At 37.3% G+C, this 26,905-nt stretch overlaps 1 protein-coding gene across 1 annotated transcript; it reads left to right on the top strand.

Moving 5' to 3' along the window:
- The first annotated feature begins 8,912 nt into the window (after positions 1-8,912).
- On the top strand, positions 8,913-11,755 carry ccn2a (cellular communication network factor 2a). Its single transcript, XM_065257074.2, has 5 exons — positions 8,913-9,221; positions 9,427-9,643; positions 9,739-9,990; positions 10,198-10,409; positions 10,518-11,755. Exons 1-5 carry the CDS (start codon positions 9,159-9,161, stop codon positions 10,812-10,814), a joined length of 1,041 nt encoding a protein of 346 aa, XP_065113146.1. The 5' UTR covers positions 8,913-9,158; the 3' UTR covers positions 10,815-11,755.
- The last annotated feature ends 15,150 nt before the right edge of the window (positions 11,756-26,905 follow it).

Genomic DNA, 26,905 nt, shown 5'->3' with positions numbered 1-26,905 from the left:
ATATTTTTAAAATCTAATTTGTTCGTTTGAACCCAGACAGCAGATGACTTCGGGCTGGATCTGCACCGGACTTCGGTGCGGATCCGGCCTGGAATCGTTTGCTGTATGGGAATACAATCATTTGCAGTGATGTTGGTATTAGAGGTGGGGCTTTATTAATGTTTTATTTTTAATAATCATATGTTTATTTTTCACTTTGAACTAAATTATATGAATAAGCCACCTTGAAAACTGATCAGGCTGGTTTGTTTTTCTTTATTTTAGTGAAGTTCAATAGGGTGGGATGTGCAGCCAATTCGACTATTTTTGCTGTTTGCATGTTCTTGTTGGCAGATGTGGTGTTATCCTGTATTTAAACCTTCATAGTTTGTTGATTTTGTATATGTCAAGTTGCATCTGCAGACTGTTTGTGGTTGAGCGGTGTGTCCATTTGTGTGCGTTGTGTGTGTCACTGGTCTGCTATTTCTGCGCCATGTTTTTTGGAGGGAACATTCTTGCGCTGCTTGTGTTGGCACTTCAGTTTTGTCCTGTACCGGTCAGATGAATCAAAGCTTTTCATGGCCTCTGCCACAGACATCCACTCGATTCACTAAACACGCTCTGGAATGCAAACGATACAAATCTACGTAAATGAAGCTTCACAAAGACCAATTATATAACAGCTGGTCGCACTGTTAACTTTTTAATGGAGAATTTGTGTATAGAATAAAAGCTTACATTAAGAATACTATAAAGTTCTTACTGAAGGTATTTTCAATTATAAATAAGTAATTCATAAAGACCTGATTTCCCTGAAAACTGTAATGCTACCAAAACAGCTGTTTGTGCAAGTTTGGCTCAACGAATAGCATAGGATTATCTGTTTGTTGACCAATGGCAGACGAGGTGTTGGGAAAAGCCTGTTTAAAAACCTGTTTACAATTCCGTTTGGTAACGTCAATGAAGCAAAAACGACACAGTTCACCTCAAAATACAAAACTGTCAATGAATTATTTGAAGTTTGTCTGCGAGTCTAGTACTTTCCATAAACAGCTCATCCCTGAACTCAGTCAAGCCCTATTTAGAAGACTTACTGTATCTGGGATAAATAAAGCATGGAGTATTTACTAGTACAAACTCATGGTTCTCACTCACAGTTTGCTTTGACCCTTTTGGTCCCATTACGGGTGTCTAAATACACACAGTTTAGAGGCACGCAGGGACAAAGCCGTCCTATTTGCATGAGGTTTGGAGAGGATTACGCAAACAGCGGATCTCTCTGAGAGAGTCGAAAATATGGAACCACATCTATAGAAAGTTCTTGTAACTGCTCTGTAGGGTGGGAGGGGATGCATACCTTGGCGTTGTCTGGTAAAACAGTAATGTTGGTGTATGTCTGGTGGAATGGGGTGTTACGGGGCCTGTATTTGAATCATTGCTCTTTGTCATGACATTGTTCAAACCACAATCCGTATTTGGGAGTACAGGGGATTCAAATAAAACAGGTCCAACGGCTGTATGGAATATCACTCAGTTTGATCGGTGGATTGTAAAAAATTGCACTGGTTAAGAATTGTTTCTGTGGAGACGTTTCTAAATATTACACAAAGACACATAAGACTGTATAACGCCCCTAAAATAATTTTCGTTTCTTGTCTGCAGCATGTTTTAAATATTTACTGACTAGCATTTTGTTTCTTTCAAGTCTCTGTACACACATTACCATCAAATGTAGGCCAAAAGTGGTGATGTTTAAATGTATACATTTACTTATAAATGTATCTGTACATGTATTCAGTTAGTGGTGTATCTCAACTCCAACTCCTAGAAAGTTTTAAATGTCTCCCGAAAACACCTGATTCACCGATTCCTATCAGTATCATTACAGACTGTTGGGAATAGATGTGTTCGACTTCATGCGTTGCTGGAAGAACTGAAAGGTGGATGATGTTAAAGTACTGCAAAGGAGAGTCGACATTAGACTTCTCTGGATGATTTCTCGAATCGCTCTCGTGGTGTTTTGACGTCATCCGCCAGTCGGTTCTTCCAGCGCCAATGCAAAATCGAACAACAAAAACAAGCTGATGAGTTGAATCAGGTCTTTTATTTAAGGAGACATCCAAAACGTTCTGGAGGGCCGAGGTCCAGGACTGAGTTAGCGGATGCTTTTTATCCAAAGCTTTACAAACGAGGTAGTAAAATGTGTTTTAAGAATCTTCAAGGAAACTAGTCTAGTCTAGTAAGTAAATTAAAATTAGGCTCATGATTAAACATCCTAACCATTCAGGCAACATATTTTAATTTTAGTGTGCAATAGTGACCATACAAGAGATGTAGATGTGTTTATTAGTTTAAAATCACACACAAAAATTGGTTCCCCAAAGCGTCTTTACACTCTCAGAAAGTTGTCACTGGGGCAGCACCTTTTTAAAAAGTACACTTTTGTAACCTCAAAGGTGCATATTGGTACCTCAAAGGTACATATCTGCACCAAAATGTTAAATGCTAAATAGCACTAAAGTTCACTGGCTTTAAATCACAAGGGAACCATTTTAAATGCTAAACAACACCTATGTAGAACCGTAAGTAAGGAATAATTGACGACGGGCCATTGAATTATAAGAAAATAATGCACACCCAAGGTGGTAATGCGCACAATGCGAAGCGGAGGACCAGTCAACTATTCCGCTTAAACCACACAGCATTGCTCTGGTGCCTATTTTTAAGACATTTGAAAAGTTAATTGTGTGGTTATCGAAAAATAATGCATACCCATGGAACATTTCTCAACCAATCAGAATACAGCATTCAACAGACCCGTGGTATAACTGGTGGTATAGCATGACTAAAGCACCACTTCTGCTTTTACAGTAAATAGCTGTATATGGTTCTAGGTGCTATAAAGCACTTCAAGTGTTTCCCATGTGATTACGAGCCAGTGAACCACTAATGCTATTTTTATAGTCTATTCAAAAGAAAGGTTCTATCAATCTTGAAGGTTCTTTATGGAACCATAAAGCCTAACAGAGAACATTTTTTGAAACCTTTGTTTTTAAGAATATTCAGGTTATTACACATACTTTAGTTCTTTCTAATACTTTTTGATCGTACAGAGCTCTTGAAACAAGTATTTATTTGGCACCGCTCAGTTTATTGGCTAGCGTCTGCAAGGCTAGGAAAATAAAATCTGAGATACTCAAGTTTTGATTTCAACCTAATTCTTCAATAAGTCGTCGGTAACATTAGATAACTTTAAAATGTACCCAGCTGAAATTTAACTGATCTGCACATTTCCCAGTTTCCCTTCTCAGATCAAACCTTTCAACAAATCAGCCACGGTTTCCCACCGCATTCCATCCTTTAACTTTTAAACAAAACGACACTCAATCCTTGAAGGCCATTGCCACAAACTCTCACAACCCAACCAGTCTATCAGGCCCCTTTACTTTGCTCATAAATCAACTAAACCGTTCTAAGAGACTCAATTTCCACATTTTTGTCCACTGGCTCGCAGGCTACCCCAAACGATCTAATGAGTGCTGTGGGTTTTTGCTTTGAGACATGCAATGTTGTCTGGTGGGCTTGGGCCAGTCTGGACTTTCAGTTCTGTCTGACCCAGCCGCACCATTTCAAAGGGCCAAAACTGCAGCCCGTAACCACCATTAACGTTTGCCGTGTCTGCCACATGTGGTATTTAAACTGAGGCTGAGGGAGGCTGAGTTTGAAGTTTCAAAGTGAGGAAATTTTCTTTTAACAGCCAGCCAGAAGCCAATTATAGGGGCAGCAGCGTTAGATGGTGTGGCGGATCGAGGGGTAAATAATCTTTGTCCAAATTTATTTTATGGTTCGACACTTATAGCTGCTTGAATCTTTTCATGATGAGAATTTTAAACACTTATACAGTTTAGAGTTGAGCTGCTATATAGTGTAATTTCTGTCATTACATTAAATTATTTCATGCAGAACAGCCTGATCAAGCAGAAAAAGGAATCGAATATGCTGCTTTACACAATAATCATAATTTTGTCACTCGCTTTTGGAAAACCTGGAGGTATACAGCATGGATTTTATGTCCACCATATGGCACATTCCACAGAAGCATTTCTAAATTCCGGCTGTGCGCATAGCAAACGACAGACTGGAAAATAGTTTTTGCCATTTCTATAAACATAATGTGAATATTCCTCATTGAGGCCTGAACACATGTGAACCTGTTGAACTTTGTCTCTATATTAAAAAAAAATTCTCTCTCACACAAAAATGTATTAACCAACGCAAAATTACTCCATAAAAAAACATGAATTTACAAAATATATGCTATTTGCTCGCCCGCCACAAAAATTTCAACTACTACGACATCATGATGAATGAGATGGGCGGGGAGGAAAGCTAATGATGTAACTGGAGGAGAACACAGAGATGGTAGCAAAAGAACGTCGGGGCAAATCCCATGAGGAATGCTCCACTGAATCCCATAGGAATGCAGCCGCAAAAACGTCTGCTTCACAACAACCGAGGAAACGAGGGCATCCCAGTGCAGCCACCTCACAGGCCAGACGGAGGAAACTATGACGTGAAAGCGAAACATGGGATTTCCTAGCATTTACTCACACAAATACGTCCAGTTCAGAGAACTACAGTGCAGCATTACGGCATACGTTTTTTTCATTGGCTACGCCGAGCTTCTATTATCATGAGTGAAGCTGTACTAGTGGCTGCTTTGATGATCGATCTAAAGGATTACTACAAGTTTTAAACCACAAATAAACCTGTTAAATCAGTGGTTCTCAAACTTTTTCAGCGTGCGGCCCCCTTTGTGTACCACGCATCCCTTCGTGGCCCCCCCAAAGAAAATGTATGATAAAAAAAGTTCTAAAACTCAACATTTTAATAAAAAAAATTAAATTATACAAAGTAGTGATTTTGGTTAGCCTCATTAGGTTTAATTACACAGAATTCATGATAAATTTATGTATTTTATAAAATGTCATAAACTGGGGTCCCCCTTGACACCATCTCGCGGCCCCCAGATTGAGAACCACTGTGTTAAATGACCGATTTGTGTTTTTTGTTTGATGCAATTTCAGCACCTGTGTATGGAAATTATTAACTTGCATAGTGTGCATGTTGTTATATATTTCAAGCTGGTTTTTACATAAGTAAATGATAACGCTAGGTGAGTCAGACAGCTTTTACATTGTTTGATGAGCAATACAATGATAAGAAAATCTGTTCAAAATCATTTCATCTTCGAAATTTATACTGAGGCGGCTGCTTTATCATCATTTCAGCCTCATGCAATTTTGTTACATGATCTCTATTGAAGTATATTCAAACATTCTTTGTTTTTTTAGAAAGGCCCAGACTCTTTGGACTAGACAACGGAGCGGTCCAAAACAAAGATTTGGTCTGGGTTTGGGTAAAAATACCAATACTACACAGCATATTTTGTTTAAACACTGGTAACCTGAGAATTCAAATTAACTGGCCTGGGATCTGTCCAGACAGAATGAAAATGGGAATCTGGAATTGCACAGTGATGGAAAATTGCTCCTGGCAGGCAGGAAAGTATTTGGGCTTTGTTGGCTTTTGACTAAAGAACAATAAACAGCCTCCAAATTATGACCAGAACACCCGCCTGCATTTCGAACCCTGACCCCATCCTTATCTGACGAAAGTGAAACGCAGTCACGTGATATCATACCCCAGGGCCTTCTGTCGTCAGGTTTTTATTTCCCCAATGCCTACAGTCTTTTCCATTACATCATAAGATAGTAATCTCTGACAAAGTCGGTCCTGTTTGATGCCCCCTCTCACCCCAGATTTTCATTTAAGATCACTAAGTTTACTATTCTTTCTGGACATTCTTTCTCCTCCCAACTGTTTTATGACATTGTCCACTTCCTTCTTATGCTCTTTTTAGAAAAGCTTGAATAAACTCTATGAGGGGGGTAGATATACACTTCTGTTCAAAGACCTTGCGAAAGCCTGTTTCTGGAATAGTTACCCTGTCGGAGGTAAAGTTTCGGTCTTCATCCTTCTCGGGGGGTAGAAAGCATGACATTAAAGTTTAGCAGAGCTGAAAGTATTTATTTCTGCTTCATTGAGGCAGGAATGTAGCCACGGGCACTAAAGGAGCTTAGCGCTGAGTGCTGAGGTAAGAACACGATTCGTGCGCGCACCTGAATAATGCCACACACAGAGCTGTGTTTATTTAACCATCAGACTGTGGGCACGGATCGTCCTGCTAGGCCACGAAAAATCTAGTGCAAGAGCACATTGTAAATGAATGACAGTGTGCAATACTAAATGCCTTAACATGCACAGTGTTGAAGTGTACAGTTCAACCTCCCACTTTGTAAGGTCAGGCAAATACCTTAAAAGGTGTTCTTTTATATAAAGGTCAATGGTTTAAAGCTGCAATCTGTAATGTTTCTTGGTTTAAAAAATGTACAAAAATTATACAATTCAGTCCGTTGTTTTTCAATAAACATAATAGAAACGCAATCATAGAAACATCTTAGAAACACAAAAATCATGTCACACATTTTTATTTTTAAAAATATGTGACCCTGTCTGTGAAAGTCTTTATTAGGATCAAGTTTGATTTCACTCATTGATTTTACAATAAAGGGGACATTTATCAAGACATTTTTAAGATCAAATCTTAGTGTCCCCATGTACATATGTGAAGTTTTAGCTCCATATAGATAATTTATTATAACGTTAAAATTGCCACTATTTAGGTGTGAGCAAAAATTTGGCATTTTTGGGTGTATCCTTTTAAATGCAAATGAGCTGATCTCTGCACTAAATGGCAGTGCCGTGGTTGGATAGTGCAGATTAAGGTGCGATTTTATCCCCTTCTGACATCACAGGGGGAGCCAAATTTCAATGAAATATTTTTTCACATGCTTTCAGAGAATGGTTTACCAAAACAAAGTTACTAGGTTGATGTTTTTCATATTTTCTAGGTTGATAGAAGCACTGGGGACCAAATTATAGCACTTAAACAGGAAAAAAGTCAGCTTTTCATGATATGCCTCCTTTAAAAGGATAGTTCACACAAAAATGTAATTTCTGTCATAATTTTCTTATCCTCGTGTTGTTCTTAACCTAAGATATTTGCATAAATGATGGTAAGCACACAGCTGATTGTAACCATTGACTTCCATAGTAGGAAAAACAAACACAATGGAATTCAATGGGTACCGTCACCTGTGTGCTTACCATCATTTATCAAAATATCTTCTTCATCATTTATTACAATATTTTCCAAAATATTTGTTTTCCTACTATGGAAGTCAATGGCTACAATCAGCTGTGTGCTTACTATTATTTATCAATATCTTTTGTTTTTGTGTACATCAGAAAAAAGAAATTCATACAGGTTTAGAACAACATGAGGATGAGAAAATGATGACAGAAATTGCATTTTTGGGTGAACTTATATATTCACAGAATGTTTTTTTACATAATTTTGTAACAAAAAGTAAATAAATTAAAAAGACTTTGTTGGGTTTTCACATGCAGGGTCACATTTGATATTGATATTTGGTGGTCCATCTATTCATTACAGTCCAAGTCTCTAATGTAACCCTATAACAGTTTATTGTAATTCCCAAGTTGTGTGTCTGAGGGAGGGCTCGATCCGAATAAGAAGTTGTTGACAGACAGACCCCATTACAATCCTGCACACCGGCAATGCTGTTTCCAGGCCAGTGGCAAGAAGTGTGGACAACAGAATGAGAATAAGGGAGAAGAGGAGGGGGTGCACTAGAGCCTGGAGTGAAGATTCCCATATAAGGCAAGTCTTCCTCTGAGACTGTTCATGTAGTAACAGTATGTCTGCTGGCAGAGGGATAACATTCCTTCACCTCCCGTTTCTTCTCTGGGAGTTTTTCATTTCCGATTCGCCGGCTGGCAAGAGGCAGTGCTCCCTTTCATAAAAGCGAGGAGGGGAGTCTGGGGATCCTTTTTTTAAAAATATACAAACGCTGAAGTCTAGCCACTTTCCTGCTCTTCTGTCTGCTCTCTGTCTGAAAGAACAAAATAGAAACGTACTGCACCTGCACTGTAAAACACGCCGCTGACTAAACATTATTAACCAGGTGAAAGCAAAGACAGACGGAAAAATATAATGATCAAAGCAATAGCACAGATCATTCTTAAAAATAAAGAATGGAAGTGGAATAATCGTGTGTTTATGTCTGCATTACAAAGTACATTCAAGCTAAGTACAAAACTATAGACTTAATATGTGAGAATCAAAATTAGATTTTACTCAGCATATTCTTTACATTATGTAGGATGATTTTATGTATCTCTACACTTTATGTAATATGCCTGTAGTACAATTGGAAGAGCAATGGTAAATGGTTCAATCCCAGGGAATACACGTGCTGATGAAAAAATGTACAGCTTGGATGTACTTTTGAACGTAATGCGTTTGCCAAATGCCTACATTTACGTAATGTACGAGTTAACAAATCACAGAGGTCTTTGTTTTGCCTCCTTTTATCATCTCCCCTAAACTGATGCTTATCTACCAAACAGCAAAACACTAATGCAGGCGCAATCCCAATCTGTCAGTCATCACTTAGTTATACAGAGTAGAAAAGATATAGGAGCCCACAGCCAGCTTGGCTTATTTACCTTGAAAAAAACATGCAGTCGTCTATCTATAAGACAGATCAGACAAACCACCATCGGGCAAGCGCTTCAAGAGCAAGGTAATGCCAAGACTGCACTTTTATTTTGATAATGTGACAGCTCTGGAATGCAGGATGGCAGAGGGTGCAGGTCTAGCGGAGAGAGGAGTGGAGAGCGGAGGGGGGCAGGAAACTAGGAAAGAATGCCAGGAATGCCCATGTTTATCCAGCGTTCCATTGAGGTGGAGGCAGTCCACCACAGCCGGGCGTGTATAAATGAAGCCCTGCTGCTGCTGGAGAATCAGAACGCTCCGAGTCCTCCTAAGAGAAGCAACTGTTGCTCAGCTCAGCTTAAACTTCCTACCGAAGCTAAACTCTAGCTTTCACTCGACGCCGTCAGGAGGAACTGGATTCAGGCTACGCAACGAGATCGTCTTGATCAAATCCGAAGAGGAGACTGCAGTTTAGTAGCAGACACTTTGGATCCCCAAAGATATTTCTTTTTGATACGTGAACACAGAGGTCAATATGTTTTCTGGAATGATGACTCTGAGACTGGTTTCTCTCCTGTGCCTGACCTTCTTAGGATTGGTGAGTATTTTTAATGATCTGCTATGATGATGATGTAGCTCTGATTTTGAATATAGTGAATATAGCTTGAAACATAATGTGATGATCAGTACATCCTTACAACTCTGTCAGACAGGAATAGCTTATTGTAGCATCATCGAATGCATTATAGATTTCCTCTCTGTAAAGAAACATTATGAGATGCTTACATTGTCATATTCTTCAGGCCACAGCTCAGGAGTGCAGTGGACAGTGCCAGTGCCCTAACGCACCTCCCCAGTGTCCTCCCGGTGTGAGCCTGGTGTTGGATCCCTGTGGATGCTGCCGAGTATGTGCCAAACAGCTGGGTGAGCTGTGTACCGAGCGAGACGTCTGTGATATTCACAAAGGCCTGTACTGTGACTACGGCTCCCCGAGCAACCGTCGTATTGGAGTTTGCACAGGTGAGAATGACATGCACATTGAAACTCGACAAAATATTATACGAGTTGAATGTATTCAGAGTTGTAAGTTAAAATATTTTGCCTCTGCTCCATAGCCAGAGAAGGTGCCACCTGTGTATTCAACGGTATGGTGTATCGCAGCGGAGAGTCCTTCCAGAGTAGCTGTAAATACCAGTGCACGTGTCTCGATGGTGCCGTTGGTTGTGTGCCCCTCTGTGGCATGGACATCAGATTGCCCAGTCCTGACTGCCCGATGCCTCGCAGGGTGAAAGTGCCAGGAAAGTGCTGTGAAGAGTGGGTGTGCGATTCCCCTCAACAAAACACCTTTGTGGGCTCAGCTTTGGCAGGTAGGCATTACTGACTGTTCGATATTGAATAAGCAGCTGTTCACACATATAAATGGTGACTATTCATGAGGTTAGAGTAAATACCAGTGCGATGATGTAATTATAGTGTATGAATGACCTTATAGTAGTAAACATGGAAAGTGTGATAGTATGATGATGACATCATGGTACTGGAAGGTGGTGACTAACCTCCTCTTGTTGTTGTAGCTTTCAGAGAGGAGGAAACATATGGGCCCGACCTCTCCATGATGAGAGAGAACTGCCTGGTCCAGACCACAGAATGGAGCGCATGCTCAAAGACGTGTGGCTTGGGAATCTCTACCCGTGTTACTAATGACAACCGAGAGTGCCGTCTGGAGAAACAGTCTCGCCTCTGCATGGTTCGCCCCTGTGAATCGCACTTGGAAGAGAAAATTAGGGTAAGCAGCAACTGGCCAATCATAGTTTACTCTTAGTCAGAATAATGACATCACTTGTTTTCATTAAACACGATGGCTAAATGTCTGTTTGGTTTGTCACTTTTACAGAAAGGGAAAAAGTGCATCCGCACCCCTCGTGTCTCCAAGCCCATGAAGTTTGAGATTTCTGGCTGCACCACCACCAAGTCCTACAGGCCCAAGTTTTGCGGCGTCTGCACAGATGGTCGCTGCTGCACCCCCCACAGAACCACCACCCTCCCCATGGAGTTCAAGTGCCAAGATGGCCAAGTCATGAAGAAGCAGATGATGTTTATCAAGACCTGCGCATGCCACTACAACTGCCCTGGAGAGAACGACATCTTTGAGTCCATGTACTACAAGAAGATGACCGGTGACATGGCATAAGATGACGACAACTACAACTAGTAGTAGAAAACCCATCCAGAGACTGTCCACTTGAATCGAACAGATATCCATCTCATATCTCAGCACAAAGTAATTGTTTGTCTTTTAATGGTTTGTTTCTTTCATTTCACATCAGTTTTTTTGTGTTTGCGTGTACTTGTTTGTATCTTGTACGTGGACTCAGATTTATATGTATATTCATTTTTATGGTGGATGTCTAGGGCTACTTTGCCTTGAAGTGCATGAAGGTTAAGGCTAGTGGGCAGGGCTTAAAAATGACCGGGCTCTATTCGGACGCCCCTAAAAACAATTAATGCACTATAGTCCGACTCTGTGACGCCCCGTGTCACTGATTGGCAGATGACGCCGTGCCCCTCCCTAAACTGTGGTGGGCGGATTCAGAATCTGAGAGCATTAAGAATAAGAAGCGTAATGGACGGCAGCTTTTAACCCCAGAAGCTGATCGCCTCACCCAGCTGGGAGGAGGAGAAAGAGATTAGAAAGAAACTGATGTGCTCTTGTGTTAAGTTCAGTGTTACTATCAGCTCAGATTTTGACTGAGCTGAACAGAGACATAAAAGTTTGGCCAAGAAGTATGAAGGTTATAAAAGCACTGAGTGTTTGACTTTGACCGTCTGGCTCTTCCTGTTGGAAGACCGTCAGTACCCCTGTCAAAAAAGACTGGATGAATTGTAGCTTCATTCTTTTTATATTACAGTATCTGTTTTCTGACAGCTGTAAATAATGTACATATTTTGTACAGCTTAATTTAAATCAAAAAGCATTTGTCTGTTTTTTCTTGCTTGTTTTATGATAGCTTAATGTGCTGACTTGACTGTTCTTGTTACAGTTTGTTCAATATTTTATTGAGAAGTGTGATCAAAGAGGTTACATGTTTTCACTTTTGTAGTTTTAAATAAAATATTATATTTTTATATAAATACTGCTATCCTTTGTGTCATTTACATTATTATAACACGGTAAACACACACCTGATGTCAACCACACATGAACATCACCATGATATCACATGGCCTCTAACGTTAACACTTGAAATGTATTCAGTCCATCATACTCAGGAGGACCACGCACAGAGTCCTATGACACACTATACATATAATGTGTTATATAATGTATAAAGAAACGTACCACTCCATAAGTACAGCTGTTTAAAAATTACTATTGTACTTCCTACTACTCTTTTAACACACACACAAATGTATACAGGTGGACAGTATACTGTAAGCCCGCTCATTAATCAATAACTACCAGTATTGGATTTGCACTGGAGCCAGTTCCAATCAATAGTACACAACAAAATAAAAACTATTGAGGTAAACAAAACATCTGTAAGCTAAAGTTGTCATTTACTGTTTTCTACATAAAACTATCATTATTTAATGTAAAGACCATTCTGTGTAAATATATACTTAATATGTTTAATATTGACTGAAAGACTATTTCAACGATTCAAATCAATTAAAATCAAACTCTGATGCTTCTAATCTCTAAATTATGAGAAGACAGGGTCACGTTTGTGTTTCTGGATTTAAATGATTTATAATGAGCGCCATCTAGTGCCTCAAATGTAGCAGTGGAAAACCTTAATGTTTGACTAAAACGTTAAAATAAAACAGATGAAAGTTGCCCTTACAGCACCCTGATAAACAGTTCACCCCAAAATTAAAATAAGCCCATATTTTAATCACTCTTAAGCCATGGGTGTGTATGACATTACACTTTTAGCCAAACACAGTCGAAGTTACATAAAATAATTATCCTGGCTACTTTTTAGCTTTGTAATATCATTGGAAAGTGGTCAATTTTTAAAGTTTCAAAAACCCCATCCATCTATCAAAAACTAATCCATATAGAGTTATTAAATGTTTTCTGAGGTAATTTTTCTGTAACTGGTCACGCTTTAGTGACATGAGTAGGCCCGTTGTTCATACAGTTTTAAATATACTGTAGGCTAAATATTTCCTTACCTCATGAATACTCGAACATGCGGCATGTTTTAACACCGGTTACGTGCTTCTAAACAAAACAACAAATTTGTGTGAGAACCAGATGCATTATGCCCATTCACGTGCCCCCTCAGTTGGGTTTTGCATGCAATATTATAAATTCTGTGCAACATCCTTGTAACGTTTCAGAGATTTTTAGTGATGGACGTTTTCGAAGCACTGCTTCATGAGGCTTCGAAACATTTACGAATCTTTTGTTTCGAATCAGTGGTTCGGAGCTTGTTTCAAACTGGCCCAAGTCACGTGATTTTAGCAAACGAGGCTTCATTACGTCATAACTGTTTCGAAACGTTTCGAAAAACCGATGGTTCACCACTAGGGGGAGTTGATCACATGACCAGTGTCTAACAAGTTTAGGTGAACTCGGGTCAGTTTTATTATGAAAGTTCATAAAACATCCATCCTTCTGACTAATAACACTGCCATGTTGTCTACTTTTTGTTTATAGACAGATTTAATGACAAAAATGTGCATAATTAAAATGGTAGTTAGTTTTATTCATTTGTTTGCCCTAAATAAAACTAAAAACACATAATACACTTTTAACTATGTCTGAATTAAGTTAAATAATTTTTTTAACATATTTTAATAAAAATCTTGCTATTGTTTTGTAAAAAAAAGTGTAAAATGTTTTGACACATCTGCTTATACACTATTTTGACCAGCAGGGGTCGCCAGCGTGTGTGGGTTTCGAACTGCTTCGAAAAACTGAATCAATTTTCGAAGCAATTGGTTCAATTGATTCGAAGCTTCGAAAGGCTTCGTTTCTCCCATCACTAGAGATTTTCGGGGTTTGATGTTACTTTATTCAGGCAGTAGGCCGCGCTGTACGACGCAACAGCGCAGGCGCAGACGTCATCAGCATTTGAGCGCGGTCGCGGGATTCTTGCTGCATTTTGCTATCTTAAAGTCGCAATGAAATTGAAATGAAAAACTATATATGTATTTTTAATAGTGTGGTATTATTAACAAATGACTTATCTGTGAGCTTCATTATTTTTTAAAAATTCGTGTGTGCTCATAATCTTTAATCAAAAATGCAAATCTCCTCCCCTCCTCAAAACGATCTCTCTTCACTTCCGGTCAAAAGTATGGCAGGTGGGCGGGGTCCGGGAGAAGATCGCAGTGATTAGCAATTGGCAACACGACCCAACTTCAAACGATCCAATCAGATCTCGATGGACAAATTCAAATCCAGCCCTGCCTTATGGTGCGTTCCAGGCAGGTTTTTAAACCCGTGAGTTACGACTTCAAAACCACGACTCACGACCTTATGCGTTCCAGGCAGCCCGTAACTCGTGTTTTTACAACCTTCTACCGGTGAAAGTGCACTGGAACGGCAGTCAAACCCGTGACTTCCCACCCGTGAACTCGTACTAGATCGATGTACTCCCAGTTCAGAGTCGTGAGGCGTGGTTTTGAACTCGTGAGTTACGGGTTACGGGTTGCCTGGAACGCAGCATTATTTCATCTCAAAAGCCGTTTCATTCGGATATACGTCACCACGGGGAAAATAAGGCAATCGCTACTTCCGTTTCATGGCGACTTTAAGAATTAAATCGTCGTCAGAAATACATACAACATTTCCAATCCCCCGTACGTTAATGTGCAGTTAACCTCCGCTGTTTAGAAAATGTATGGTTTAAAATGTGACAGTCTCGACGTTATATTTAGTAGATTCATCTTGGTACAACGCCACAGAGTTCACGAGGGCACGGAATCACATGCTCACATATGAGGTAAAACTTTGTGCAAAAATGCCTTCTTCTAATAATTTTATATAAACATATCTTTGTTCATATCATTGTTTAAATACTTTATAGATAATAACATTAATTTTATAGCATAACTCAGTTGTACACAAGTGCATTAATGGCACAATTAAACAGAACGTAAATAAAAAAGCTATTTCAGATTTAAATATGATGCCAATGTATCATTATTCTGATTGAATTAATTTAAGTATTTGATATGAAAGGTAGTCAACACATTTATTTTTACATTTCATGTAAGTGTGAATGCCATGGAAAAGACTGTGAAAGCTCTATAATATTTATTTTAATGTCTGTGTATGCACAAATGATCTGAACTGTGCACACTGTGCCCCCTTAAAGATGACACCCCTGGTAAAAACACAACACTCTGCCTGTGAAAACCCAGTTTTTAGACTTAGCCTACTGTTTTCTGCATAAAGTCGTCCCACATAATGCAAAGAACGTTCTGTGAAAAAATATAACCTTGATTAATATGAATGTCAAAGATTAAAATAATATAATTGAATTTAAAGTTTGATACATATCTCAGAATGTTTCTTTTGAGACTTTAGCATGGGTTTTACACAGGGTTCCCGCGGGGTCTTAAAAAGTCTAAAATTCAGAATGTTAAATTTAAGGCCTTAAAAAGTCTTAAAAACACCCAGATTTTTATCCCAGGTCTTAAATTTAATTTACCCAAGTCTTAAATTTCTTACCTCTTTTCATTCCCAAAAAGCGTTGTCCGCAGAAAATAAAATAGTAATTTAAAACGCTGAAGAACTAACTTAATCAGTGGCGGAGGCAGAAAGTGTATGATGGTGGGTCTCTAAAAAGAAACGTTCCGCCCTTTGTCATAATCCACGCAAATCGTGCCATAAGCTATATTTCAGGTGTTGTGATCTGACTGTTTACTGTGGGTTTGGCGAGAAACAATCCTTAAACTTAGTTCTGTATAAGCAAAAATCTTTTTCGGGGTAATTTATAAGCCCGTGGCTTACCTGAGCATTTGCCAGGTTCTGAAACATAGAGGACACAGAAGTAGGGCTGCATAACGATTAATCGTGATTAATCGTTTGCAGAATAAAAGTTTTTGTTTACATCATATGTGTGTGTGTGTACTGTGTATAATAATTATGTATAAATAAATATACACACATGCAAGTATAATTTTAAGAAAAAAATATTTATAGATTAAATATTTATTTATAATATAAATTATTTATAAATATAAAAATGTATTTACACATGTAAATACGCCTTAAATATCTACATGTATGTGTATTTATTTATGCATGATTATTATACACAGTACACACACATATATGATGTAAACAAAAACTTTTATTCTGCAAACGATTAATCGCGATTAATCGTTATGCAGCCCTACACAGAAGCGAACAAAAATCAATGCTGCTTTATTGAAAATCAACTTAAACAGTCGGGCCGTCGAGTCACGAGCCACCAACAGCGTGTCAACTTTAGTGTTACACAGTTTTATATTTTAGACTTCAATATTGCTCTTTGCTGCGATGCACTTGAACCTAACGCGCTTTCCCTTCAGCTCTCCACAAACAGCAGCGATTGGCAGACGGAAAGCAAGAAAGTACCGTAATAAACCATATATTTCAAAAAAGTGCAATTGTCGTCTTTTAGGAACAATTCAAACTTTTTTATTGCGCAAATGCTTCAGGAGTTACGGTTAAATGAACAGCGGTAGATCAGAGCCCTTTCGCATAGGCAGGCTGCTGCATACGGCATCGCCTGGTTTATTTAAGTTAACTGAGCATTACATTCGCAAGTCATAAGCATATTACAACAATTAACGATTAACTAAGAATAATAATCAATATTTTAAAGTAAATTTCAAAGTTAATATTCTGAAATAAGACCATTTCTGAAATAAGAAATGCGACCCTTCGGAGGCTACAGCCTTCGGATTGAGAAACGGTCTTAGTGGAGAACGTTAGCAACACATATCAAACAGCCTTTTAATGGTAAATTTCATTTTCTTAATGCAGATTAATCCGTTATTGTGTAATTAGAGAGGCTATTAAACCTGATGGCGGTATATAGTGCATATTTATGCATAAAACGTATGGGTGGAGTGTTTTTTTTGGCTCTGTGATTCTGTAAATGCAATACATTAATTTATTAATAACTTGTATTAATAAAATGCAGATATTAATGCTTTTAGGGATTAATAATAATTGAAGGTGATCTTTTGTTCTTTGTATATTTATAAACCGGCACAAAATATATACACAGCACACAGTCAGTTGTACATTAAACATTATGGGGTGGTTTCCCGGGCAGGGATTAGCCTAAACCAGGACTAGGCCTTAGTTTAATTATGACATATAACTAGTTTTAATAAACATGCCTTACTAAAAACCATTACTTGTGTGCATTTTGATGTATTTTAAGATATGTCAGTGCAAATTGTTTTCAAGTTTGGAAAGCTCTTATCCCTGTCTGGGAAACCTCCCCTATAAGCTTACGTACTACAGAGTGTGATGCATTTTAAAGCTTTAAAGTTGTATGAGGCAGTGTAAAACTAGGCACAAACCAGCAGCTGACCATACTAACTGATCTAATATTAGTGAATTTTATTTGTCAAAAAACATTGTTGATAGAATTTTATAAAAATACTACTTACACATATTAGTGTGATGTATAAATATTGTAAATCAATGCATTTCTTGACTATTAATTAAGAAAAATCACAGCTCTTTGCCTCTAATTCAATGTATTTCAATGGCTCACTATGAGCCATTTTTGGGCTTCCATTGTCAGAAGTCTCTTCCTAAAGGGCTATGGGTAAAATTTGTCGGCACCAACACTCGCGGTCTAATAGAGTTAAGCATAATGTATTTCCATGTATTTTGATTATCTGTTTTAAAACTGCGTTCATTATATATTTTTCTATAACTGGATCAATAAAAATAGACCGTTTTAAGAATTTCTGAGATCATTTGAATGCTTCTAGTAATGTGTCGTGTTGGTCTTAAATTTTACTCATAATGGTCTTAAAAGGTCTTAAAAAGGTCTTAAATTTAACTTGCTGAAACCTGCAAGAACCCTGTTACAGGCAGGGTCACATTTGTTTTAAAAATTAAACACAATACGATTAGATCCACTGGGCATCCTAAAGGAAGATTATCTGTTGCGCGCAAAGTAACAACACTTGATGATGTAGCAAGCAGCGTCCTCTGTTGGTCAAAACGTACACAACATGCTAAAAGCTGACCCTATTTGCTTCATAACAGGTCAGTGTAAAATGATAAAGATGTTTTGTCACCCCTTTTTGTTTTTGCATTTGTTAGACAAACTTGTCTGCCTTTATACTGTACGTATTTATAGGCTAGTTTATCCACATTTTTACACATTTTGTTTTGAACTGGTTTTAAAAATGAACAGAAGCCATCTGAGCCGGGTCATTTGGTCTGCCCTTCATTAGACAAAAACACTATACAACATTAAACCTTTTTTAAAAATGTTTTTATTTAAAGTTTTTATATAGCTAGTCTTAACAACTAGTCTAGTTGTTCCTTTTCTTGATTGTTAGGATGACGGGCAGGATTGAAAACCACAGTCCCACATTGACCCTCTTCAGAAATTCCGAATGGCACTGTTTAAAGAGAAAGCCATATGTGAGAAAGTCACACACTAAATAAATAAAAATACCATAACAAAAAAATAAACCTATTTTTGTGGGACTCACCATTTGGTATATTGACATAGCCAGGACATAGGACCTACGCACGACTATAAATCGCCCTTAATTCATGACTCTATAGTCAAGAATTCTGTGTGTTCAGTATATAGACATCTGTGTCTTTGTTTTAACGAAGATGCTAATATTATTTTAAAATGCTATAATAATTTTAAAAAATAATATAAAATTCATAGAAAGTCTCATCCAAACTTGGTCTGTTACAGATAATTTAACTTTGACAACACATTTCAGAGGAGTTAAAAACACTTTGCTATATTAACAAAACAAGAGAAAATTACCTTAATGTTTTGATGATAATTTCTTGAAATATTTTGTCAGATGTGCTTAAAACAAGTTCATTAAATATGTTTAAATGGTCCTTTGGTTCACTTTTAGCATCTATAACAAAATATAGATTACCAAATTCATTTGTTGTAGTAACCTGAAATGTCGGATTTTTTGCCAAATCAAACTGTGCAAACACCCAACACGCTTTGGCTTCATCATATTTTCTAGCCCCTAAAAAGACCATAGCTGCTCTCAATATTAAATTACAGCTGAAAAGAGATCTAACTTGGTCATTTTTTAAATATAAACTAAATGAGGCCATCAGAAGTGAATCCGTGACACACATATTAATGAACTTGAATGGGCCACAGTAACCATCAGCTGACAAAGAGATAGCATCAGCGGAGCTCATGTATATCTCTCCAGGACTACAGAAGATAGATTAAAATAAATTAGGCACCGCTAATAAGAAAATTATATTATAATATGGATTTTTATGAGTTTACAGATGACTCTTTTCTAAACTAGATATTACCTTTGCCCAGTCCTCTGAAATAGATCATCAGCTGTTAGAAATGAGTAAAAACTTCAGTCAAATGTGAGTCAAAAGTGTTCTCATTGACATTATTATTAACTGTTATTGCATAAATCTTTCAACAAGAATAATGTAATTTCAAACCTTGATTCAGGAGATGTTGCTGCCAATTCAATTTATTATTATTAAAGTTGTCAGGCCTGTCGAAACAACAGAATAGAATAAATAAAATAGTACCATTCAGTTCAGCAATTTTTACTCTTAGTTTATTCAGCTCATATACTAAGGGTCCAAGATTATACATTTCACTAATTTTACATTTGTCATGTACATCATTGTGGAGCATAATTTATTTCATAATTAATAAATTTTGTTCCCTTAGTAGTCAGTCTGTACATAATGAAAATCCATAGTGGCTATAGTGGCTAACTGTAGTGGATCATGGCTTACACGAATATTTGCCTATATTATTATCTTTAAACACTATAGCTGGTAAAGAGTGGCAATAGCGATTGTTTAAGATTCTTTCATTCAATTTAAGGCCGCACAAACCACCGTTGGGCAACCATCCTTACACCGGCATTTTATTCATATTAAAATATTTACTACTTCACTATTGACCAGTTGTAAAGTTAATTACAGGTTGAACACAAAAATATTACATTACATAATGTCCTAAAATCATAGCCCTGTATGTTCAGAAAGTTTAAAGCTATTTAGCTTAGCATAAAATGCAACATGGTCGCAAACAGCAACAGCATTTCAACTCATTCCAAATTCTTCACTATTTGATTTTTTTGAAATACATCAGAAAAATAACCTGTAATGTTTTACCTGTATTGGTTTGCCATTCTTATTTTAAGCTTTGGTGTATCTAACCATCCAGGTATATGGTATTGTGATGAAATGGTGACGAGGATTGGAAGCGTAACTTCCTCTCAACATGCAGCCAAATTTCAGATGACCAGGCTAATAGTAGCAAAGCTGTCATTTGCATGAGAGCTGTTACCAGGGAAAACAAGTGTCTACAGGTTGTTGACTACTACACAGCAACTACACAGGCCTTAACATGTAATTTTTTATGACTTTAAGCCTGTGGTTAAATGTACTTAGGTGCTGTTTATAAAAGAACAGGTTTATGATGTACAAGTTTATTTAATCATACAGAATTGCTAATTAGAAATCATTTCTTTGCATTACACTCTTAAAAGTAAAGGTGTTTAAAATGTTGTTCACACTGATGCCATAGAACCACCATTTTGGACTATTGACAACCGAGAGTGCCGTCTGGAGAAGCAGTCTCGCCTCTGGATGGTTTGCCCCTTTGAATCGCACTTGGAAAAGAAAATTAGGGTAAGCAGCAACTGGCCAATCACACTGCCAGCATAGTTTACTCCTAGTCAGAATAATGACATCACTTGTTTTCTATGACGTCTTTAATGTCTGTTTAGTTTGTCACTTTTACAGAAAGGGGGAAAGTGCATCCGCACCCCACTTGTCTCTAAGCCCATGAAGTTTGAGATTTATGGCTGCACCACCACAAAGTCCTACAGGCCCAAGTTTTGCGGCGTCTGCACAGATGGTCGCTGCTGCACCCCCCACAGTAATTTTATGTAAAGAACGTTCATGTGAAAATATAAACTTAATATGTTTAATATTAACTGAAAGACAATATCAAAGATTCAAATCAATGTGAAATCAATGATTGAAATCAATCTCTAACGCTTCTAATCTCTAAATTATGAGACTTAGGCCTAGTCCACACGGACAAGGGTATTTTTTATAACCGTGACTTTTTTACACGGTTCGGCCGTTCGTCCACACAAAAACGCAGTATAAGGGCACTGAAACCGAAAATTTTTGAAAACCCCTGCCAGGGTGAGGATTTTAAGAAACGCCGGTTGCAGTATTGTCATGTAGACAGTAAAACCGGGGTTTTTGCCTTGCGACGTCAGAGTGTGTGCCGTTATCCGCAGTGTTTGATGTCAGATTGTGCGCCACTGATAGCCTGGTGCAACCAGACTCTCGTACATTCATTTCATTTGTACAGAGAGTCTGGCCACGCTCCATTGCAAAGCATTACTTCCGTTAAGGAGGGTCCTCTGAAGTTTAAAACTATTGGATCTGCCCAGAGTCACTCTAAATCTGCCATAACCAATCGCTAACGTTTGGTTGTGACGTATGTCACTCAGTCTGGCGCAAGACCTCAACGTCTGCGTTCTTAGCCACTCCCCGCTGTTCGCTGATTGGACCTGCAGATTAGCCGGAGAAAACGAAACTCTACACAGCAGTCCCAGACGTTGTTCTGAAGCGAAATGAAAATTAACGTAGGAGGGCGGAGCCAGGCTACGCCACTGACTGCTTTTTTGACGATTTTGTGCAATGGCGGTCGTAGCCCAAATCTCCTCTTTCCTCTGTGCATCATGTTGTTATCCTAACGGAGTCGGTAATAACTTTTTGTTATGGTTCAATGTGGCTTTAAGATTTGGGTTATATCACCGCCTGCTGGTGTGGCATACTCTTGACAGCGCTTGATAGCGTGTTTTTGCTTTTTCATGTGGACAGAGATTTTTATTGAGAAAAAACTCCCATTATAAAAATACCCGTGTCCGTTTGGATTAGGCCTTAGCTTTAAAGACAAGAAAAGCGGCTGGAGCACAAATTTAGTTTAAATAAATGTGTATTTTCACTTTTTACACCTTTTAATTGCATTTCTAGGGAGAAATTAGTTTTATAGATTTCATTTATGTGATTAGTTATCACAAAGGTGCTCTCTGTTTATATTTCAAACGCACTGCCTATGAAGTGTGTCCGAAAGTGTTTGTCTGAGCTGCCTTCATGCATCCGAAGTCATTGCATATTGAATTGTGTATTCAATATGACCACTTAAGTTGTGATAGTGAGAGACTGAGTGCATCTGTTCACACTGATTTCAAGAGCAGATATCATATTATAATGTTCATTGGTATCAATCTTAGTATTCTTAATATTTTTACAGAAATATCAGTTATGATATAAGCACTTATCGAGACTGTGGTCATCGTAACCCCGAGGTTTGTCGGTGAAAACCCTCTATACTGTATGACACTTTTATTACATATTTTTTCATCCTCCAAAATAACGTTTCATCTATAACTGTATGCCTTTTGGAGATTTAATTTCATCCCCCACTTGCTTAACTGTTCACATTCACATAAATTTTAACCAGGGGTGCCCAAATTTTCGCATACCAATATATCTTGGATGCCCTGGGGGTAAGCTGATAAACATAAAAATTTCATTTTAAGGTGAACTATCACTTTAACATGTTTTACACTGCAACTTTGACCTGTTAACCGTCACTACTCCACATGTGGACCCAAAATGTCTTCACAAAAAGAATACCGTAGAGAGAGTAAATTTGTAAAATGTCGCTGGCCCACAGTTGGATCAAATATGTTATTACATGTTTATAATACTAAATCCTCTTCTTAATCTAAAAAAATCTTAAAAAACGTGTTGGAAAGCTCTAAAAGTTTCATATTTTATTCCTGTGTTTTGCAATGTATTGAAAGTAATTTGAAAAATTATCACTCACGCACAGGTGGGCCATTTGTATATATTTGTAATTTTATTTACACTAAAACTAAATTTCACCAGGATCGACTTCATTTTTGTGATTTCTTGAAATTTGGATCAAAACTTGTTCATAGTTACAGCTTTTATTTTGGTGGAAAGCAATACATTTTTATGATTTTTATATTAAATATTGTATTGCATTATTTTTATTTAAGTAAACTTAAACTTGTGTTTAATCTTTACACAGCGAAATGTATACAACAAAATTTACACTTAAAATGGCTGACAGTAAATTCCGAACAATGGACAGGCTCTATTAAGGATCTGAGAATAACAAAACAAGGCTTTGAACCGGTTCACAGAACAAAAACGAAAAACAAACACTTTTGATGTTTTGCAAGGAACAGAAACGAAACCAGAAACTTATTAAAAAAATATTGTTTATTTAAAATAATGGTAACCTGTTAATACAGTTATTTTTTTTTCGTTCTTTGACAAGATTTCTGTGCAATATGACTCAGTGGTCATCGTTGACTCATCAGAGATATGAGAAGCTTGCCACCAGCAAGTAGCCTACTCAAGCCAAAGTCTCTAATGCTCAATCATAAGAGGGAAATATAGGCTACCAAGTATCTCAAGATGTTTGTTTCTTTAATACTAATTAGTGGTGTAACGGATCTTAGTTGATTTACGCAAATTTAAATAGGGTGAAAGTTGATCGTGCTTTACAAGTTAAAACCGTTAAGAAACACACATGTAGCGAGTGGTAGCGCATGTTTCTAATTAAGTCTGCATTCATGGATGGCACACCAGTCCTAAGGCCACATGACTAACTGTCAAAGGTCAGAAAGCCTTCGCTCTGGTGACAATGATTCACACATAACTATTATTTTTGCAGTTAGATTTGTATTGCACTGGAGATAAACCCGGTCGTAAATATCCTGCCCTATCGTCCACCACCTCGTAAACAATTCATCCGCGTTCAAATCCGGGGACTGCCATTATGATTTACGCACCGGAGTAAGCGCATTTCTGAGGAATGCCACTTCAAGGACAGCGCCCCCTTTAAGTGAGAGTTTTATCACAGGCCATATCTCTGTATTGTACATTTCATTTTCTTTTATCATTTTCCTTTAAAATGTGTGTTTAATAAAACTTTTCAACGAAAGAATTTCACAATATTTCAATATCATTCCTGACACCACGGCCGGTACATTTAAAAGTTCAATGCAACGTGGGAGGTCCGGTCAAAAGTTCAAGGTCACCCCTCACCCACAGGAAAAGGTCAACCCCCCACAGGGCAAAGATTACAATCAATCATTTTTATGTGAAAGTATGTCCCTCATATTTATTATTAGTTCATTACTGATAATAAACCCACATTATACTCAAATTTACAGATACGTTTATTTTGTGCTTTAGTTGACTTCAACTGTAACATTTTCAGCATTTTAGCTAAACAGTAATGATATTCATCACCTGATAAATGGCTATTTACAGTCCTGCATTACTACAGTAAAAGTTTGATTTTGAGTTTGTTTGCGCCCCCAAACTTTTTTAGCACCAGCCGCCACTTTGTGTCAGTGCAGAATCTGAAGCTCTGCCTAAATCACAGAGACACGTCAGCCTTGAAGAAGCGTAAATTAAATAGTTACCAGTTGCATTGGGAATATAATAAATCTGAAGGATTAGCCTAATAATCCGCATGTTCCTCTGTGGTTTTCACCCCAGTGATGCAGGATGCACTAACTCTTCAATCACAAGGCATGATTAAAGAAAAATGGCAGTACTTTTCTGCCAAACAGGTATTTCAGCACAGCTGTCAATTAATGTTAAATAGTATTCTAGTTATTAATATGATTATTTTAGAAATGTATATGCTATCATTCATGTCACGCTTCTTGAACTAGTTTAAGGTTCTGAAGGAATACAAAAGGGGTTTGGTGATAAACATATTAAAATGCAATCCATTCTTTAATTGAAATCTTGGGCTCTTCTCATCATACATACTGTTTTATGGTAGAGGATTAAGTACATTTTGTATCTTTCTATTCAGGGTAGGCAAGGAGAGTCAAATCTACTATCTTGTCTTTGATAAGTATACTAATCACAATAATGGTAATAATCTGGGATTAGATCATACTCACCTAAAACTTGCAGTAGATTTCCCTCGTGGATGTTCTCTGGTCTCTAAGGTTCAGGTAGAAGCTCACAGATTCTTCTCTTTATACATACATATAAGTTTTATTGTAATACAATTTGGTTGGTTTACAATTAGATTTTTTTCCAAATTGAATAAAAACAAAAAACAAAGTCTACAAATAAGTCAAAGTTAAAGCACACAAGTTTCAGGCTGTCAGACAACCGTCCATGTGTGAAAGTCCTCCAACTACATAAATTTATAGACAAGGTCTAAAGTTTCTTGTTGACATAGGGGCTCTTTGGGAACGCCTTTCATACTCTTACATTTTAAGTCCCCCTAATATCATCCTATAAATTCAACGGAGGCGACAAGCCCGCCAAACATCGCATAGTCATGTGTATTTTATGCTGTATTCTTTCTAATACTCCTCTCTCTATATTTGTATATTTGTCATGTAAAGCATGTGCCAAGATATACCATCTCATTTGGATGTGCATTAAGATATTAATACCAATATTTTATATATAAATAATATATTATAAGCTTTTCCAGTATCTCAGATTAACAATTAAATTTTCAAATCTGTATCTTCAAACTTATATCAAATAGGTGCTTGTATAAGGTCTGAACACTCCAATCTTAACTCTCCTTAATGGTCGACTTGAAATTTATAACCTTTCACAACGCTCTCATTCTCACTAGTAGTGAGACACATACACAGAAAAAACACTTTATCAGCATTTCAAGTCTAGTGATGTTCAACAAGATTTGTAAGCTAAATTGTGCTCAGGCTGAAATATATGTAGCGACTGAGCCAGATTAGTCACACAACATATAAATATAACCACATGACACACACACCCAGCAAACAGGCTAGGCAGCGGTGTCTTTGAAATTTACGACCTCAAGATTCACTCTCTCTTCAGCCACATTTGGGACAGACTAAGTAACTTTTATTTGGTCATGCATGTATTCACTTATAAATGTATAATGGAAATGCCTTAATCAAATATCTCTAATCTTATCATGTATTATGTTCTTGGTGTTTATGTTATATCAGAATATTAAACCAAACTAGTTTAAATGAATGTTTAAATGTTACTTACTAGATCCAAATCATATGTAGACCATGTCTTGTATCGATGAGTTGCATATTTGATTTTCTGAATGATAATGTGCATTCTGTTCTTGTAACGCTTCTTTATTTGAATATAATGAAACCTTTTAAAGTTTCTACATCAACATCCAATCATATTACGTATGCTATTAGCATGTTTGAATACATTTTCCCTCTGAAAATACAATCTTTGATTGGGTCACACACCTCTAAGTCACATAAAACAGGTCTTCTAAGATAGTGCTTATGTTATGCTTATGTTTTATGTGGGTAGGGCCCCCTGTTATTGAAACGGGCCACCAGATTCTTAAGGCCGGCTCTGCTTGTGAGCCACAACAAAGCATATCTTAAAGTTTGAATTGGTGAAATTTAGTGTAGTTTCCTCTGGATCATCCCATATGTCTTTACATACTGTTTCCCATACAAATGCTAACCAATGTTTTTTTCCTATATGTTTCATCATGGCATTTCTTAATTTTTTTATTTCCACACTCTAAAAAAAGAATTTGTTCATTTTAACACTGTTTTGTGTTATCCTATTTAACACATTATGTGTCGTTTTGTGATGATTTTGAGTTAAAATACATAAAAGGGACAACACAAGTTGTGTTAAAACAACACAAAGTGTTACAAAATAACACAGAGATGTGTTAAGGACAACACACTAGATGTGTGTCCTTAACTAGACACAAGGTGTGTTTAAGAGTGCAATGTCCTTCACATTTACCTCAAATCCAATATACCTACAATTTTGTATAACTTTATTTTTACAAAAATTATGTAATTGCCAATTGTATCTTTATTATACTTCAATATGTGTATCTGAACACTCTTTGGCCCAGTTCCAACTCACCATCTTCTGCAAAAACAACAGACATATGCACTCCCCATGGCATCTATGAATTGTCGTAACATTTCTTAATTTGTCTGTCAAGCTTCTAATTGTCATGGTTG

This window comes from Paramisgurnus dabryanus, chromosome 12, assembly GCF_030506205.2.
Source record: "Paramisgurnus dabryanus chromosome 12, PD_genome_1.1, whole genome shotgun sequence".
NCBI lineage: Eukaryota > Metazoa > Chordata > Actinopteri > Cypriniformes > Cobitidae > Paramisgurnus > Paramisgurnus dabryanus.
The sequence above is the reverse complement of the archived record's forward strand: the minus strand, read 5'-3'. Positions and strand labels throughout refer to the sequence as shown.

Coding starts and splice junctions, on each gene's coding strand:
- ccn2a (XM_065257074.2), top strand. CDS start 9,159: ATGTTTTCTGGAATGATGACTCTGAGACTGGTTTCTCTCCTGTGCCTG. Junction 9,991..10,197: donor TGTGGGCTCAGCTTTGGCAG/GTAGGCATTACT, acceptor TTGTTGTTGTAG/CTTTCAGAGAGGAGGAAACA. Junction 10,410..10,517: donor ACTTGGAAGAGAAAATTAGG/GTAAGCAGCAAC, acceptor TCACTTTTACAG/AAAGGGAAAAAGTGCATCCG.